The following is a 14,563-nucleotide window of genomic DNA, read 5'->3' on the forward strand; positions in this document are numbered from 1 at the left end:
CTTGTTTGCAAGAAACTCACTTCCCTACTACCTCTGCCCCAAAATATTTTGATGCACGTTACCCTCAGATATTTCAAGCTGCTGGCCCCACTAAACAGAGAGGCGTATTGGTCGCCTTCCATAGTAAAACTCCATTCGTCTGTGTGAGGCGTATTGCTGATCCCAATGGCAGATACCTTCTGCTCCAGGGCACGATCCATGGCATAGATGTTACCATAATGTCCTACTATGCTCCCAACGTTAATCCTGGACCTTTTCTGTCACACCTATGTTCTCTCCTGGCTACACATCAAAGGGGTACGCTTTTGATGGCAGGGGATTCAAACTTAGTGCTAAATCCTGCATTGGATAAATATCCAACGGAGTGCTCTGGCCCTTCCGCATCAGCGAAGTCCTTTGCACGTACGTTAAATTCTCATGATCTGGTAGATTTATGGCGTGAATTTCATCCTCGGGGGAAAGACTACACTCATTATTCACACACTCATCATTCGCATTCCAGAATTGATCATGCCTTTGTTTCACATAAACACCTCCCTTTAGTTCGCTCTATTTCTATCTTAACGGTCCCATGGTCAGATCATGAGCCTAACTTGGTGGTCTGTCGATCTCTCCTATGTAGGCCGGCCTTCTCTTCGTGGATAATGAATGACTCCTTGCTTTCGTTGAAGGAGATTCAGGTGGAACTACATCGTAAGTCTCAGGAATATTTCCAATTGAACTCGGGTTCTGTCTCTTCTTCAGTAACATTGTGGGAAGCGTACAAGGCAGTTCTTAGGGGACATATTATCCAAATAGCTTCAAGGCGAAAGAAAGAAAGACAGCTTAAACAGTGTCAGTTGGAATCGAAGTTAGCTTCTGCGTCGGCCCAATGTAAACAATCACCTTCCCCGTCGAACCGTAGACTGTTGGATCAGGCTCGTTTAGAATTGGATCTGTGCTTAACAGATGAGGCTGAGCGCTCCTTACGTTGGACTCGCCAGAAGTGTTACAGCAAAGCAAACAAACCAGACTCTATGTTGGCCCATAGATTGCGTTCTTTTGCGCAGCATCCCAAACCGATATCTTTACGTATTCGTCACAATACCCTTACGAGCAACCCTGTAGCGGTTTTAGAAGAGTTCCGGCACCGACTAGCTAAACTTTACTCTGTTCCCACCCGGGCCGACCCTCAGTCCATTTCTGACTTTTTATCTCGTCTGCCCCTGCCTACTTTAACGTCGGCCCATAAGGATTTGATGGATCGTAATATCCAAGTATCTGAGGTTTTGCAATGCATAGAAGACCTGAAAACGGGCAAACGCCCTGGTCCCGATGGATATACGGCTCTATACTATAAGAAATTAGCTGATGTACTCGCTCCTCACCTTGCCGCTATGTTTAACGCGGTGAAGGGAGGTTCGAATTTTTCCCCGGACTCGTTAACTGCTAATGTGGTTATGATCCCTAAACCGGATCAAGATCACTCTTCCTGGGCAAACTATAGGCCTATCTCTCTTATCAATATTGACATGAAGATTCTTACTAAGATCTTGGCTACTCGATTGAATTCCTTCCTTTCTCGCCTGATCAAAAAGGACCAGGTGGGATTTGTTCCCCACAGGCAGGCTGGAGATGCTATCAGACGTATTTTACAATTGCAACATTTGGCCCATACTCGTAAACTCGATATGATGCTCTTATCCTTAGACATCAATAAGGCCTTCGACACTTTATCCTGGCCGTATCTCCTATCGGTCCTTCACCGCTTTGGCTTTGGCCCTTCCTTCCTACGATGGATCTCTTCGCTATACACATCCCCTCAAGCGAAGCTTAAATACTATGGATTTGAGTCCTCTACGTTCTTGGTTGCCAGAGGCACTAGACAAGGCTGCCCACTTTCCCCTTTACTTTTTATCCTAGCCTTGGAACCATTGGCAGAAGCCATTCGTTTACATCCTGATATTAAGGGGATTGATGTGGCAGGCTCCCAACATAAATTGTCTTTGTTTGCAGATGACATACTATTGTCAATCTCGAACCCGGGGGTTACTTTGCCCAATTTGCTTGCGGTTCTCGATTCCTTTGCAACCCTTTCAGGCTTACATGTCAACCCAGCTAAATCAAGAGCTATGTCAGTTACCCTCCCACCATCACTCTTGACTACTTTGAAGCAAACGTTCCCTTTTCAATGGCTTTCGGCCTTACCATATCTAGGAATTAAGCTTACCCCGACATATGACGGACTGTATCAGGCTAACTTTCCCACTGTCTTTCACGAGTTGACAGATCTATTGTTCTCTTGGTCTCATTTCCCGCTTTCATGGTTCGGCAGAATTAACGCAATCCGCATGACCTATCTTCCTAAACTACTATATCTATTTTGTGTCTTGCCAGTTCCAGTACCTTCGCATATATTGCGTATCCATCAGCGAAAAACTTCTGTCCTTTATTTGGAGCTCTTCTCGACCCAGAATTAGCAAACATATCTTATTCGCACGACGGAGTATGGGCGGGTTATCTGTTCCAAATCTCCAGTCTTACTATTTGGCAGCTAACATTGCCCTCTTAGCTCATGTTCATACATCTCACCACTTCCCCCTGTGGGCTGTTGTAGATATGATGGACTCTCACCCGATACCGCTCTCCTCCTTGCCATGGCTTCCTATCTCTCAACGTCCATCTACCCTTAGTCCAACGCTGACGCTTTAGGGATTCTATCAAATATTCCGCTGGCCTTATCTCTCCTCACCTGCCGCTGTTACGTCTATTGCATAACCCATTATTCCCTCCGGGTAGGGATAATCCTAGACAGTTTGCCTGGTGGCAGACGCATGGTTTTTATGATGTTCACTCACTCCTATCTCCCACTAGAATAATTACCTTTGACGCTCTGCGTTCTTCTTATAACATCCCTCTCCGAGAACATTTTGGTTATCTTCAACTTCGTCACTTTATTAATACACTAATACGCACGCATCCGGGACCTTATCGTCCCCCTTTGAAAGCCAGTGCAGACATAGACCTTATGCCCCGGGTTTGATTTCCTTAATTTATTCTTCCATTATATCTTATAGAACCCCTCCGGTTCGCTCCTATCATCAGCGTTGGCAGTCTGAATTAGAGGGGACCTTGGATCAACAGGACTGGCAGAACATGACCCAAGCACTATCTAAATGTTCTAGGAATGTCATTATTCTTGAGAATGCCTACAAAATTCTATACCGATGGTATTATACGCCTGCTCGTCTAGCTAGTTTTATCCCTACATATTCCCCGGTCTGTTTTCGGGGATGCCAACAATTGGGTACTATGGCTCATATCTGGTGGACTTGCCCTAAAGTAAGCAGATTATGGATTAGAGTGTATGCCCTCCTCCGCACTATCCTTCACACAGACATTAAGCGTATATTAACCCATATGAAGCGCTTCTATTTAAACCGCTGGAGGGCCTCCTCCGTTCTGAACGGCAGCTGGCATCATACTTATTTATGGCAACTAAATTGACAATTGCGAGAGCTTGGAAAACTCCTCTCCTTAGTTTTGAGGCTGTCGAAAACCAAATGAACTTCATAATGGTTAATGAAAAACTGATGGCCATATTGTTGGATACCCATACAAAATTTCTGCAGATATGGCGTCCCTGGCTGGATATATCTCAACCTTCGAGATTTGACCAGTCCCTTCTGTCGATATGAGGATGGATTTCGCTGTGATCGCCTCGGAGCACCCCCCCCCCCTTTTTTTTTTTTTTTGGTATTGTTGTCCGTGTCTCTCTACTGTTTGTATTTTTCTAACCTCCTTCGGATTGTGCTTGCTGTTTTATGTGCTACATCTGCAATACTACCAATGCAATCTGGATTTATTTGTAAACTCTAGGTTTTGAACATGTACCATTTTTTTGGAGAAGGCCTCTTCCCGTGCCTCTCCCGTTCTCTATAATGTTGATGTAGCAAAACTCCCCTTTAGAGTTTATATTATCATTGACCCACAAAGGTTTGTTAATCGTTCTCTCCCAACCCCTTCCCCCATCTTTTCCTACAGGGCACCTATGTAAACCTTTCAGCTTATGCCTTTTCCAGTGCATGCCTTGAACTAGCTTCCCCTCACCCACTACAATTTCTAATTGTTGGTCATTGAATCTATGTTCCGAATGTTTGTTTATCTTTGCTTAATATTCAATAAAGCTCTTTGTAAAAGAAACCCAAATCTCTGTGGACCTGGCTGTGCTCCATCCTCCTGGCACTGACATCATCCATGTGTGAGTCTGTTTCTTCATTATAGACCATTATATCTCATTTAGTGAATTATAATGTGCACTTGTAATGATATGATGGAACAATGCAGGAACAATGTGCTTCTATGACCTGCAATCAGCTGATTCTGGGACTAAATACACAAGACTGTCAGTAGATCTCACATCATGTTACTTCTGTGTTTCCCCCAGATCCCCCTAAGGACAATACTCCTATAATTATCGGGGTTGTGGTCGTTGCTGTAGCGCTGATTATCGGGGCCGTTATTGGAGTCGTCATATACAGGAAACGCTCCGTTTCAGGTGAGATTACTGCACATTACACACCAGAGCTCTATTCATCATATAGGAGAACCAGACATGAGTCCTACACACTGATCAGCAGGAAGCCCTTGTATATGGACAACGAAGAAAATGATATGTCAGCACAGAGGGATATTTAAAGTGGTTGTAAAGGCTCAAGGATTTTTACCTTCATGCATTCTATGCATGAAGGGAAAAAACTGGTGTGCAGCAATGCCACCAGCCCCCTCATTACTTACCTGAACCCGATTGAGATCCAGCAATGTGCACAGCAGCCTTGGGTCCTGGGTTTCTGCCTCCTCATTGGCTGAGACAGCAAGTGGGAGCCATTGGTTCCCACTGCTGTCAATCGTAGCCAGTCAGCCAATTAGGGGGGGGGGGAGCCGCAGCTCCATGTGTGAATGAACACACAGAGCAACGGCTTGGGAACACACCTGCTCGGGTGCCCCCATAGCTAGCTGCTTGCTATGGGGGCACCCGACAGAAAGGAGGAGTGCTGGCAGGGGACCTAAGAAAAGGAAGATTCGGGTTGTTCTGTGCAAAACCACTACACACAGCAGGTAAGTATAACATGTTTGTTATTTTATAAAAAAAAAAAAGAACCTTTTAAAGGCCTTCATATGGTTCTGTTATTAAACATTTCTACAAGCAAGCTCTCCAATTACAGTCCCTAGTTCAGTATTTTAGATTTTAAAGTTGCAACAGAATTGGTAATTGGCCAGACGGTGACTGTAACTTGCAGTTCACTAAAGCTGGCCATACATTATACAATTTTCTTGTTCAATTTCCTTTGGATCTACCTTCACCTATGTAGTGCAAGGGCCTGCCTGATTGCATACAAACTGAAAGTGTTTAGGTTTGACCTCATAGGATATGGTTTTGGTAAATCTAAAGGAAAATTGTATAATGTATGGCCATCCTAAACAGGTACAATGTTAGAATCTATAATGCAAAACAGGTCCAGAATGGGGAAAGCATGAATACACTGCAGAATAATACACAATAGATGATGAAAGCTGCACTAACATGGAGTCCTCCCAGCAATGTCTATGTGGCTCAGTCATGGTAACATGTGGCTGTATAGTATAGTCTCTATTAGAAGTCTGGCTGAGAATCATCACTTCAGTAAACAGTTCACAACAAGAACAGCTTCTTGCTATTATCCTCATAAACCGCGTCCCTCACAGTGAAGTCCAGGGTGGCTCCGGTAACACAGGCAAACGGCTGGAACAGATATTGTACAGATATTGGTCAGGATTATCTAAAGTTTAGGGCAATTTGTGAAGACCATTGATGTCATTTGGAACAGGAAATCTCACCGACCAGCATCAGTGAAAACCATCCGAAGGTCTCCACTTCATTAAAAACAAAGTACCAGCAAATACAGAATAGAGATGTATACTTTTTAATGTGATAATTAATTGAAGATATTTGCGTGACTTATTATATATGAAGAGTTTCAAAAACAATTTTCTGGTTCCTAATGTATCAAATTCTGGTTTACTTTAGGACAAATGCCTGCTGATCGCAATATTTATGTTCCGGCTCCCAGTAAGTAACATTATTATGTGTTCTGTCCCCTCTGCAGTGTTATATTATGGGGGCTGAGCTGTAGAGTGATGCATATTGATCTGATATTGAGGCAACATTGTTTACAGAGATCGAACTGGGGACTGGAGTGAAAATGATCTAGAAACAGATTATATGCTGCAGGTTCATTCTGTGATGATCTATTTTCCAGTTCATTAAAGTAAATGTGAACCCTCCCTTGTAAAACAACCCATTCAGTTTAAAATATAAATGAAAGGCAAAACATTTGTGTATAGATTTTTTTTTTACAGCCATGTTTAGGGGCGTCAGGCGATATTATTTTTTTATTTTTCTTCAAAACAGCCCTCCATATTATCCTATGTGTCCATGCACACATAGACTTTTAGAAGCTTTTAGTAGCAGGAAAAAAAAAATAGCTGGGTGGGCATAGTGGGGCATTTTTGATGTCCTACAAATCCTATCGGAGCCTCTTTACAAAGTTAGTCCCTGCTTGGTACCCCCCATGTAGGAACACACAGAGATCTCCATCCACCAGAGGTTTCCTATACATCCCAATTCACTGGGACCTGCAGTGTGGATAGAAGTGAGATCCATTTATTCTTCGTTGTCTTTCATTCATCCTTCTCTATTGGTGCTCTGTGAATGATATTTTGTACATACACGTAGATGGACTGATCACCTCGGGGGGGTAAAGGGATTTCGTTTACACAAAGTATCATTACAAATGCCATACCTGCAGAAAAGAAAAGGAACACTTACCTCTTCTACTCATTATAGTATACAGTAGTGATGTTTGTGATCATCAGGAGGAAGCAGGGAAAGCTGCAGGTAGTAGGAGAGTTACTGCGGCCTTCCTTGGCTTCTCTGCAGGTTTGGCATCTGTAAAGATACTATGAGTAAAGCTGACCATTGTCAGTTCAAATCTCGGCCGGTCCCTGATAAACCAGCCGAGATTTGAACCATGTATGAGTGGGCTGAATGTAACCGAGTTGATTGATCGATCAACCTGAGTACAATCCGGCTGTCAAGCGACTTTACAGGAAAGAAAATCTCTCCGTCCATGGCCGGGTTCAGTGACAGTGACTGTTGTAAAGGCGAGAGTGATGGGTGAGATAGACATTGTGGGGGAAGAAAGGGAATGTTTCATTCAGCATGAAGTAGTGAAAATGTGATTTTGTTCGTCCCATCACCTGTTATGATATATATTTCCTAATTGCCAATTCATACATACATGGTGTGATAGAGATCAATGACTTACCTGCTTTCTTCAGAATTTTCTCTGTTTGGTCAGGCTACATGCACACGGGTGCTTTGGCCCATCAGCATCAGATCTGTGTTTTTGGACTACCGGGAGGCATAGGTGCAGCATCCTCCTCTGCTGCCAGCAGCCGGTCAGATCTATGACAGGTAAAATGACATGGTGGGTGGACGTATGCCCCGATCACAGGATTCCTGTGGGAATTGGTACTGATGGGTCAAACTATCTGTGTGCAAGAAGCTGTCTGAGGGCAGGCATTCATATTTCTGTAGGCTGAAACTAACCATAGTTACCAACACATTCTATCTGCAGACAATGAAGAGAATGCTTCTAACTCCTCCAACAACTGAATGTGAGTCCCTGAATGTCATTACCCAGCTGTCTGCTTTGTATTACTATTATACGTTTGTCTCCTGTCTAGTTATGTACAGTAGTACGCATGTTTGTATTCTATGTCACTGATTATCACATTGCTCTGACATCTTTCTTTATCCTCATGAATTGAACATTACCTGTTTATTTAATTACCACCCTATATTATTTCATATGTTCCCTTATCACCACCTTGAACAGATTTTCTCCCTGCTCTTCTCAGTAGACATCTCATTGAAGCTCACATCTATTGCCAACCTGAGAGATATTTTGAGGAGAAAAAACTCCATCTGATATTCTTTATGAAAGTGTGGGCACAATTCACTAAAGGTTATCGGAGGAGTTAAGTCAGTCACATGACCACATATCACATGTGATACTGAAAATGTCAATTCACTATTGCTAGTATGCGGTATGTACTGCAAAAACACTCGGTAAATACGGCATAAAAGACCTTAAAGTCAATTCAGAAAAGGAAAAAAATAAATGCATGCGGTAATGTAAGTAGTGGTCCAGGCATGGGGTCTGTACTGGTATCTGTCAGTACTGTCATGGGTTGTTAAGGACTCCATGGCCACCCATTCCTTTACAATCTATGAGTCATCAGCTGTCAGCGGGGTTCCCCACTGATATATTAGACACAAACCCTGGAGCCCCTCACCATGTGTAGGCGAAAACCCAACGTGACACATACTGTATCCACCGTCTACAAGCCTGCCACCCAGGGACTTACTGTACAATATACAGTATATTGCAGCGCTGGAAATATGGTGCAGCAAACAGAAAAATGTGAAATGTTAACCACTTGCCCTCCAGAGGATTTACCCCCCTTCTTGACCAGGCCATTTTTTTTGCGATACGGCGCTGCGTTATTTTAACTGACAATTGCACGGTCATGCAACACTGCACCCAAATTAAATTTAGGTCCTTTTTTTCCCCACAAGTAGAGCTTTCTTTTGGTGATATTTGTTTGCCTGTGTGTTCTTTTATTTTTTTGTGCTATAAAAAAAAGCAACAATTTTGAGAAAAAAAACCCCAGTATTTTTTACTTTTTTCTATTAAACTTGTCCAGTAAAAAAAATTTTTAAAAATCAAATTGTCATAAATTTAGACCAAAATGTATTTTTCAACATGTGTTTGCTAAAAAAAAAAAATCCCAATTCGTGTAAATTAATTGGTTTACTTGAAAGTTATAGCGTTTACAAATGGTGGAATATAAACTGGAATTTTTTTTTTTACTAGTAATGGCGGCGATCAGCAACTTATAGTGGGACTGCGGCAGGCATTCTGACACTGGGGGGGGGAACTGACTTGGTGTCTCTGACATCCTCGGTGACACCAATACACAGTGATCAGTGCTAATAAAAAGCACTGACACTGTACTAATGGCACTGGGCAGGAAGGGGTTAACATGTGGGGCGATCAAAGGGTTAACTGTGTGCTGTTTTACTATGGCGCCGTGTGTGTGTATTTCACTGTAAGCACACCGCTTTGCATGGCTGTGCTATGCATAGTCATGCAAAGCAGTGTGCAGGAGCTGACAGAAACAGTTCTCCCACCCCCACCCCCCGTCGGAGATGCTAGACAATCACCGGCTCACCCCCTACCCGGAACTGCAAAATCGTGTGTGTGTGTGTGTGGTGATTTTGCACACCCATTCCGCCCTGTAGCAGTACTTCTCTTATAGGCCGACCGGAAGCGGTTAAAGGTATATAAAATTATTTAACATAAATATAACAATAACTAATACTATCAGCTCACATATTCTCCTCTACATTGGTGACATTGGGCTCCATCGAAAGAAAGGTGACAAAGTGTCAGATCAGAGGTCCTGGTTAGTACAAAGACTTCTGTCATTTATATTTTAACATTTACATTGGAGTACAACCAAAAATAAAAATCTCTGTCTTTACAGGATGACAATTGTCTGAAGATCATCAACAAGGAGACGGAAGATATTGAGCCGTTCTGCTTTCAATCTGCCGGCTTGTTTTAGCGTTTATTCTCTACTTTCAGGTGGACCCGTCTTCTATTGAATAATGAGCACTTTGTTCAGGATGTTTGAAGCGAAGAATCGTTTTTAGATATAAATTTATTTTTAGCATTCTGTTTAAGGACCTCCCCTTCCTGTATTCATTTTGGATGGATGAATTGTTATTGGTGTCTGTTACCTGATTGAATGATTTTATCATACTTCCTGTTCTGTCTGACACTCCTCAAAAGAAAGGAATTGGAGGGAAATTTCCCTGACAGGGTCCACACAGCAATAACAATTTTATAGTCCCAACTCTTCCCTACTTTGTCTATAATAAACAAAAAAAAAGTGTTTAATAAAAGTATTTCTGTTAAACTGATTTTGCCATATGTGAAATCAGATCTGTGTATTGCAGAGTAGATGGGAAGAATGAACAAATCCTATTTTATTATTAAGTTGAATACTAGGTTTGCTGTTTCTTGCACAGTTACATTGGCCTGGCTTAGATCAACGTATGTATGAATATCACATACCTCACCGCTCCCTGTATAACACTGGAAATTGCTGTAGTAGCTGCTGTTGCTGCTACTACAGTGATATCAGCAGTCTTCTGGGCCCAGTGCTGAGTGTCTCCCTTCTGTGTACTAACCTCAGGGGGTCATTCGCTCAGCACTGGTGCCAGTTAGAGAATGTCCTGCATGGGAGATTTGGGTCTACCCCGTGTAGCCAGACAATTGCATTTTGGTAGTCTTCCTCTAGTGGTTGCCAAAGATATTACAGGCTGTGAAATCTGTGTTCTAGCTGCCCAAATCAAGTTCTGCGCTCATTCCTTCCCACAACAAGCAAGGTCTTCCAGCATATTGGTTGGTTTTCAGAGATGTGTGATGGACGGTGATACTTTGCATGTCGGCCGACCTCCCTCATTGCTGCACTTTTGGAACCCAGGTCTGTGACACTAACAATTGAGGAAAATCTATGCAGATGAGCTGTGAGCGCTGAACTTCAGAAACATCTGTTAAATGCCTGTTCTAACTATAAGATGTGCAACTGACCAAAGGCCCAGAGGGTATAAAACACACAACGATGGCAAGGTAAAAAGTCATCAATGTAGCTGTGACAAACAAAATGGGGAGGATGGGTGGGAAATGTCAGAGGACTGCAGAGGAGCTCAGAATATAACAGATCCCACCCCTTTCAGCGGAAAAGAGACCCTTCATTTAATATGTCTTAGATTTCTGCTCATAATGACAGGTTGCCTTTAAGGGTTCAGCTGATACAGTATGGTGTTGGTTTTGTTAATGATCTCTGATTTCTATTATACAAGCATTTTGCTATCAATCATTTCTTTTGCAATGGGGTTGTGTTTGTCCTTTACTGTGTTCACATTTATACTCAGCTTATTTTTTAAGTAATGTTTTATGTGATAAAGAAGCATTTACATTACAAAGCAAAACTTTAGTGGAATAAACATTGCAGACAGGGAGAGTTCAGGCAATGCCTGCTGGGAAATATTGGGAAATAAAAGGATCATGGCCAGTATTCTGTATGGTCAGGTCTGGTACTTGGGTGGGGTTCACCACCCAATGAGAGTGCAGGAGTGGAGTGTGTACAGTCAGGGCTGGAGAGATGGAAATGGTCATGCTCAGTATGTGACTGTATGGGGGGATTTGCTGGGGGTGCAGATTGTAAAATACAAGGTGGATAGTTAAAGTGGTTGTAAACCTCAGACATGAAATATGTACAAAGCACATCCCTCTATAGTGTGTACTTGTCTCAATTAAGAGCACTAAGTGTCACTTCTGTCTGCTGCCTCCTTCCTGTGCTGTTAACATGACATGTTTTCCTGACACCAAGAGAAAAATGGTGATGGGGAGGGAGCTCCATCAGATTGATAGCCTCAGCTATGTACCTATAGGCTGTGTGGAGGGGGGCATTCCCTCCAATCAACTCTCAGAGCTCTCCTCACTGAGCTCTGCAGTGTGTAATTTCTGTTCTCTGTCCCCTTTTTCTGAGCTCTCGGACAAGCTTTATAAATTCAGCACTGTGAATAGATGTAGAGAAGACAGCTGGTAAACAGGTACAACTTATGTAGGAGGATTTGTTTCATCTCTGTGTATCATCTGAGGCCAGTCACTGCACTGGGTATATGTAAGGGTTTACAACCACTTTCAATGTGTACTGATCCTGCAATCCATCCAGCAGCAGGCTTGGTGAGGGCATGTCACTTTAATGATCTGCTACATGTTTGAACACTTTGATTGCCAAAAGGATCCCTATAAAGAGAATCTGACTTTGCCCGCTCAGAACAAAGTAACAGTCTATTTACAGGCCACCCAATATACTTCATCATTTCCCCGACTCCATTGCTTTGCAGTCTTTACCTCTGTGTAGGCTCCATGTCAGATGGTATTGGGTGTTTTATAGGGTGATGGTGTCACCCTCCTCTCTCACTTGTCAGGGTTCTGGCTGGTCGCTCATCCCCAAGCACTGCATTCTGGGAGGACGTCACATCCTGTCCCACACCCAGGTATTTTTGAGGGGCTTCAACAGAGTGGGGTATCACTGCAAAGGGAAGTGTAAATGAGTTGGGGGAGTGAGCTTTAAAGAGACCCTGTCACTTCGCCCTGAACTCTGGAAGTAGCAGTCTCTATTATATCTGATAGCAGGGTGTTTGAGACCCCAAATATAAAAATGTGTCTGCATTATATGTATTGTGATTGGATGAAGATGTCCATCCCCCCAGCCTAACATCCTTCTGCCCTGAATATACTAAACCTATCATATTGTTCAGCAGGTTTTCTCTTCTTCTATGATGACAGCCGTTAGACAACAGCAATCCGGAGCCTAAACCATGAACATGTTGTGAGGATTTATTGGGTTTGAAATAAAAATAATTTGTGAAGCTGCGAATCATTTCACTGTAATGTCTACCCAAACCTTCTCCTGTCCTGAAGCAGATGTACCTTCTAAGGAGCAGACATAGATATAGGAGGGTATGATGTATACATTACAGACCGGCCTTATTAGGGCTTGACCGGACATGTGGCAGCGCTCGCTGCCCCTCTGAAAAGCAGTGACAGGCGGCTGGGATGGGATATGTCACCTCCTCTCTGCCTGTTTTAACCCTGAAAATGGCTAACCACTTCACAGCAACTGCATGCATTGCACACGGCTGCAGGGCAGGTGCAGCACAGCCCCATTCACTTGAATGGGTCACCATTGACATTGCGGCTGTGACGTGTACAGCCCTGAGGGGTGCATGTCTTGGGTGGTCAGGAGTGCTGAATTTGCTGCCCTTTCCACATCATATAAAGAAGAGTTATCACCATCTTTTACAGTACGGAGTTCCTGATAGGACAGAGTCCATGTAGTACTGTGTCCCATCATCCTTGGTGCCCCGGAACACTAGCCGTGATGTTAGACAGGGGGCCCCTCCCCCCTTAGTGCATGGCTGCCCCACAACACAGCGAGCAAGGAGATGACTGCTTTGATAGCAAGCACCTGCCTCCTACTAACAGCACATGTCCAAGGCAAGCACAGGCAGGAGGAATGCAGAAGAAGGTGATGTGTGTCGCCTCCCTTCCCTCGGCATTGTTATTGCTGGTGCTTGCCTCAGACAAGTGCTGGGAGCTGGAGACAGTCGTAGGGAAAGCAGCCGTCTCCTTGGTAATGGTGTTGTTGGGCGGCTGTGTGCCATGGGGGGGGCATCCTTTCCATCATCACTGCTCGTGTTACAGGACACCTAAGGAGATGGGAAAATGCATTTACTTTGTCTCATCAGGAACTCGTTAGTATAAAAAAGTGATCATTCTTCTTCAAGTTACATTTTGCTCAACGTAAGAAGCTGCTTGGATGGCTGTGAAATGTAAACATTACAGAACAAGTCCAGTTACATGTGACTAAGGCCCGGTTCACACTAGAATGCGGTGCAGGAAATCCGCCATCCATGTGGCTTTCCCACACCGCATTCTAACTGCACTGCCCTTGTGATCTGCAGGGGGGTTAGTGCAATGTTAATGACACCACAAACACAGGTCACAAATGCAGTGCGTATCCTGCGCCAGATTGCAGGGTACAACATGACCATGTGATCTGGTTGCAGTGCATTTCCAGACTTGGTGCAGAACTTGGGTGCCATTTGAGTGAATTCAAAATGAATTGGTCAGCTTGCACTGCACTGAATCACATGTGAATTGTACAGAATGCAGTGTGCATCCCTGTGTGATCCATAGTGGGAACCTAGGCTAACCCCCGCTAGATATACCATGACCTGGATACATTTCACCCTTCACAGATATATTGCCAAATCTGCATGAACAAGTTACAAGTACAGATTTCTATAAAATAATTTGACCGTCTTTATTTGTAAACATTGTTACTTTCCTGCAAATAAAAAAAAAACTGTTTTGTGAATCTGGCAGTTATCTATGCAGAATTTTGTAATGTAATCAAGATAAATTGTATTTTAATACATTGATATGTTTAGATGATTGTAAATTCCCTTTTTACATATTTGCACTGTCAATAGATCTTTTCTAAACAAGTTTCTATATGTTTCTTATTTGTGGGATGGGGTCCCTGGTGGCACAAATAACTACACTGGGTTTGTTCAGTAAGGCACCACATAGAGAAAGGATGCCATGCAGTAATCTCTATCGACCAATCACATTGCAGTATAGTCAGTCTGTGCTGAGAAGGGTCCTATAGTGGGGCAGTGGAAGGGCCGATGTGTGAAATCTGTGAACTTGTCTGCCGTGGTATTAGGGAAGTTGAGCCTCTAGTGAGCGTGATATAATGTATGGTGTGATGAGTGTAGTAGAGTCCGGCTGCCAGAACTAAAGGGGTTCTCTTTCCAGTAAGAGTGACTGGC

The 14,563-nt window shown here is 43.3% G+C and overlaps 1 protein-coding gene across 2 annotated transcripts in view; it reads left to right on the forward strand.

The window, feature by feature from the left end:
• The window catches only part of LOC149442158 (class I histocompatibility antigen, F10 alpha chain-like), a 77,763-nt gene extending 63,527 nt beyond the window's left edge, over positions 1-14,236 (forward strand). The window contains exons 5-8 of one of the 2 annotated variants that reach the window (XM_089656443.1): positions 4,427-4,537; positions 6,047-6,088; positions 7,659-7,698; positions 9,634-14,236. In XM_089656443.1, the coding sequence (XP_089512569.1) occupies positions 4,427-4,537; positions 6,047-6,088; positions 7,659-7,696 (191 nt within the window). In that variant the 3' untranslated portion in view covers positions 7,697-7,698; positions 9,634-14,236. The remainder of the gene's footprint in view (positions 1-4,426; positions 4,538-6,046; positions 6,089-7,658; positions 7,699-9,633) is intronic. The other variant, XM_089656444.1, reaches the window with a different exon arrangement.
• The last annotated feature ends 327 nt before the right edge of the window (positions 14,237-14,563 follow it).

Source organism: Staurois parvus, unplaced genomic scaffold, assembly GCF_062004578.1.
Source record: "Staurois parvus isolate SC_StPar_1 unplaced genomic scaffold, SC_StPar_1.0 ptg000906l, whole genome shotgun sequence".
In the NCBI taxonomy this organism is placed as follows: domain Eukaryota; kingdom Metazoa; phylum Chordata; class Amphibia; order Anura; family Ranidae; genus Staurois; species Staurois parvus.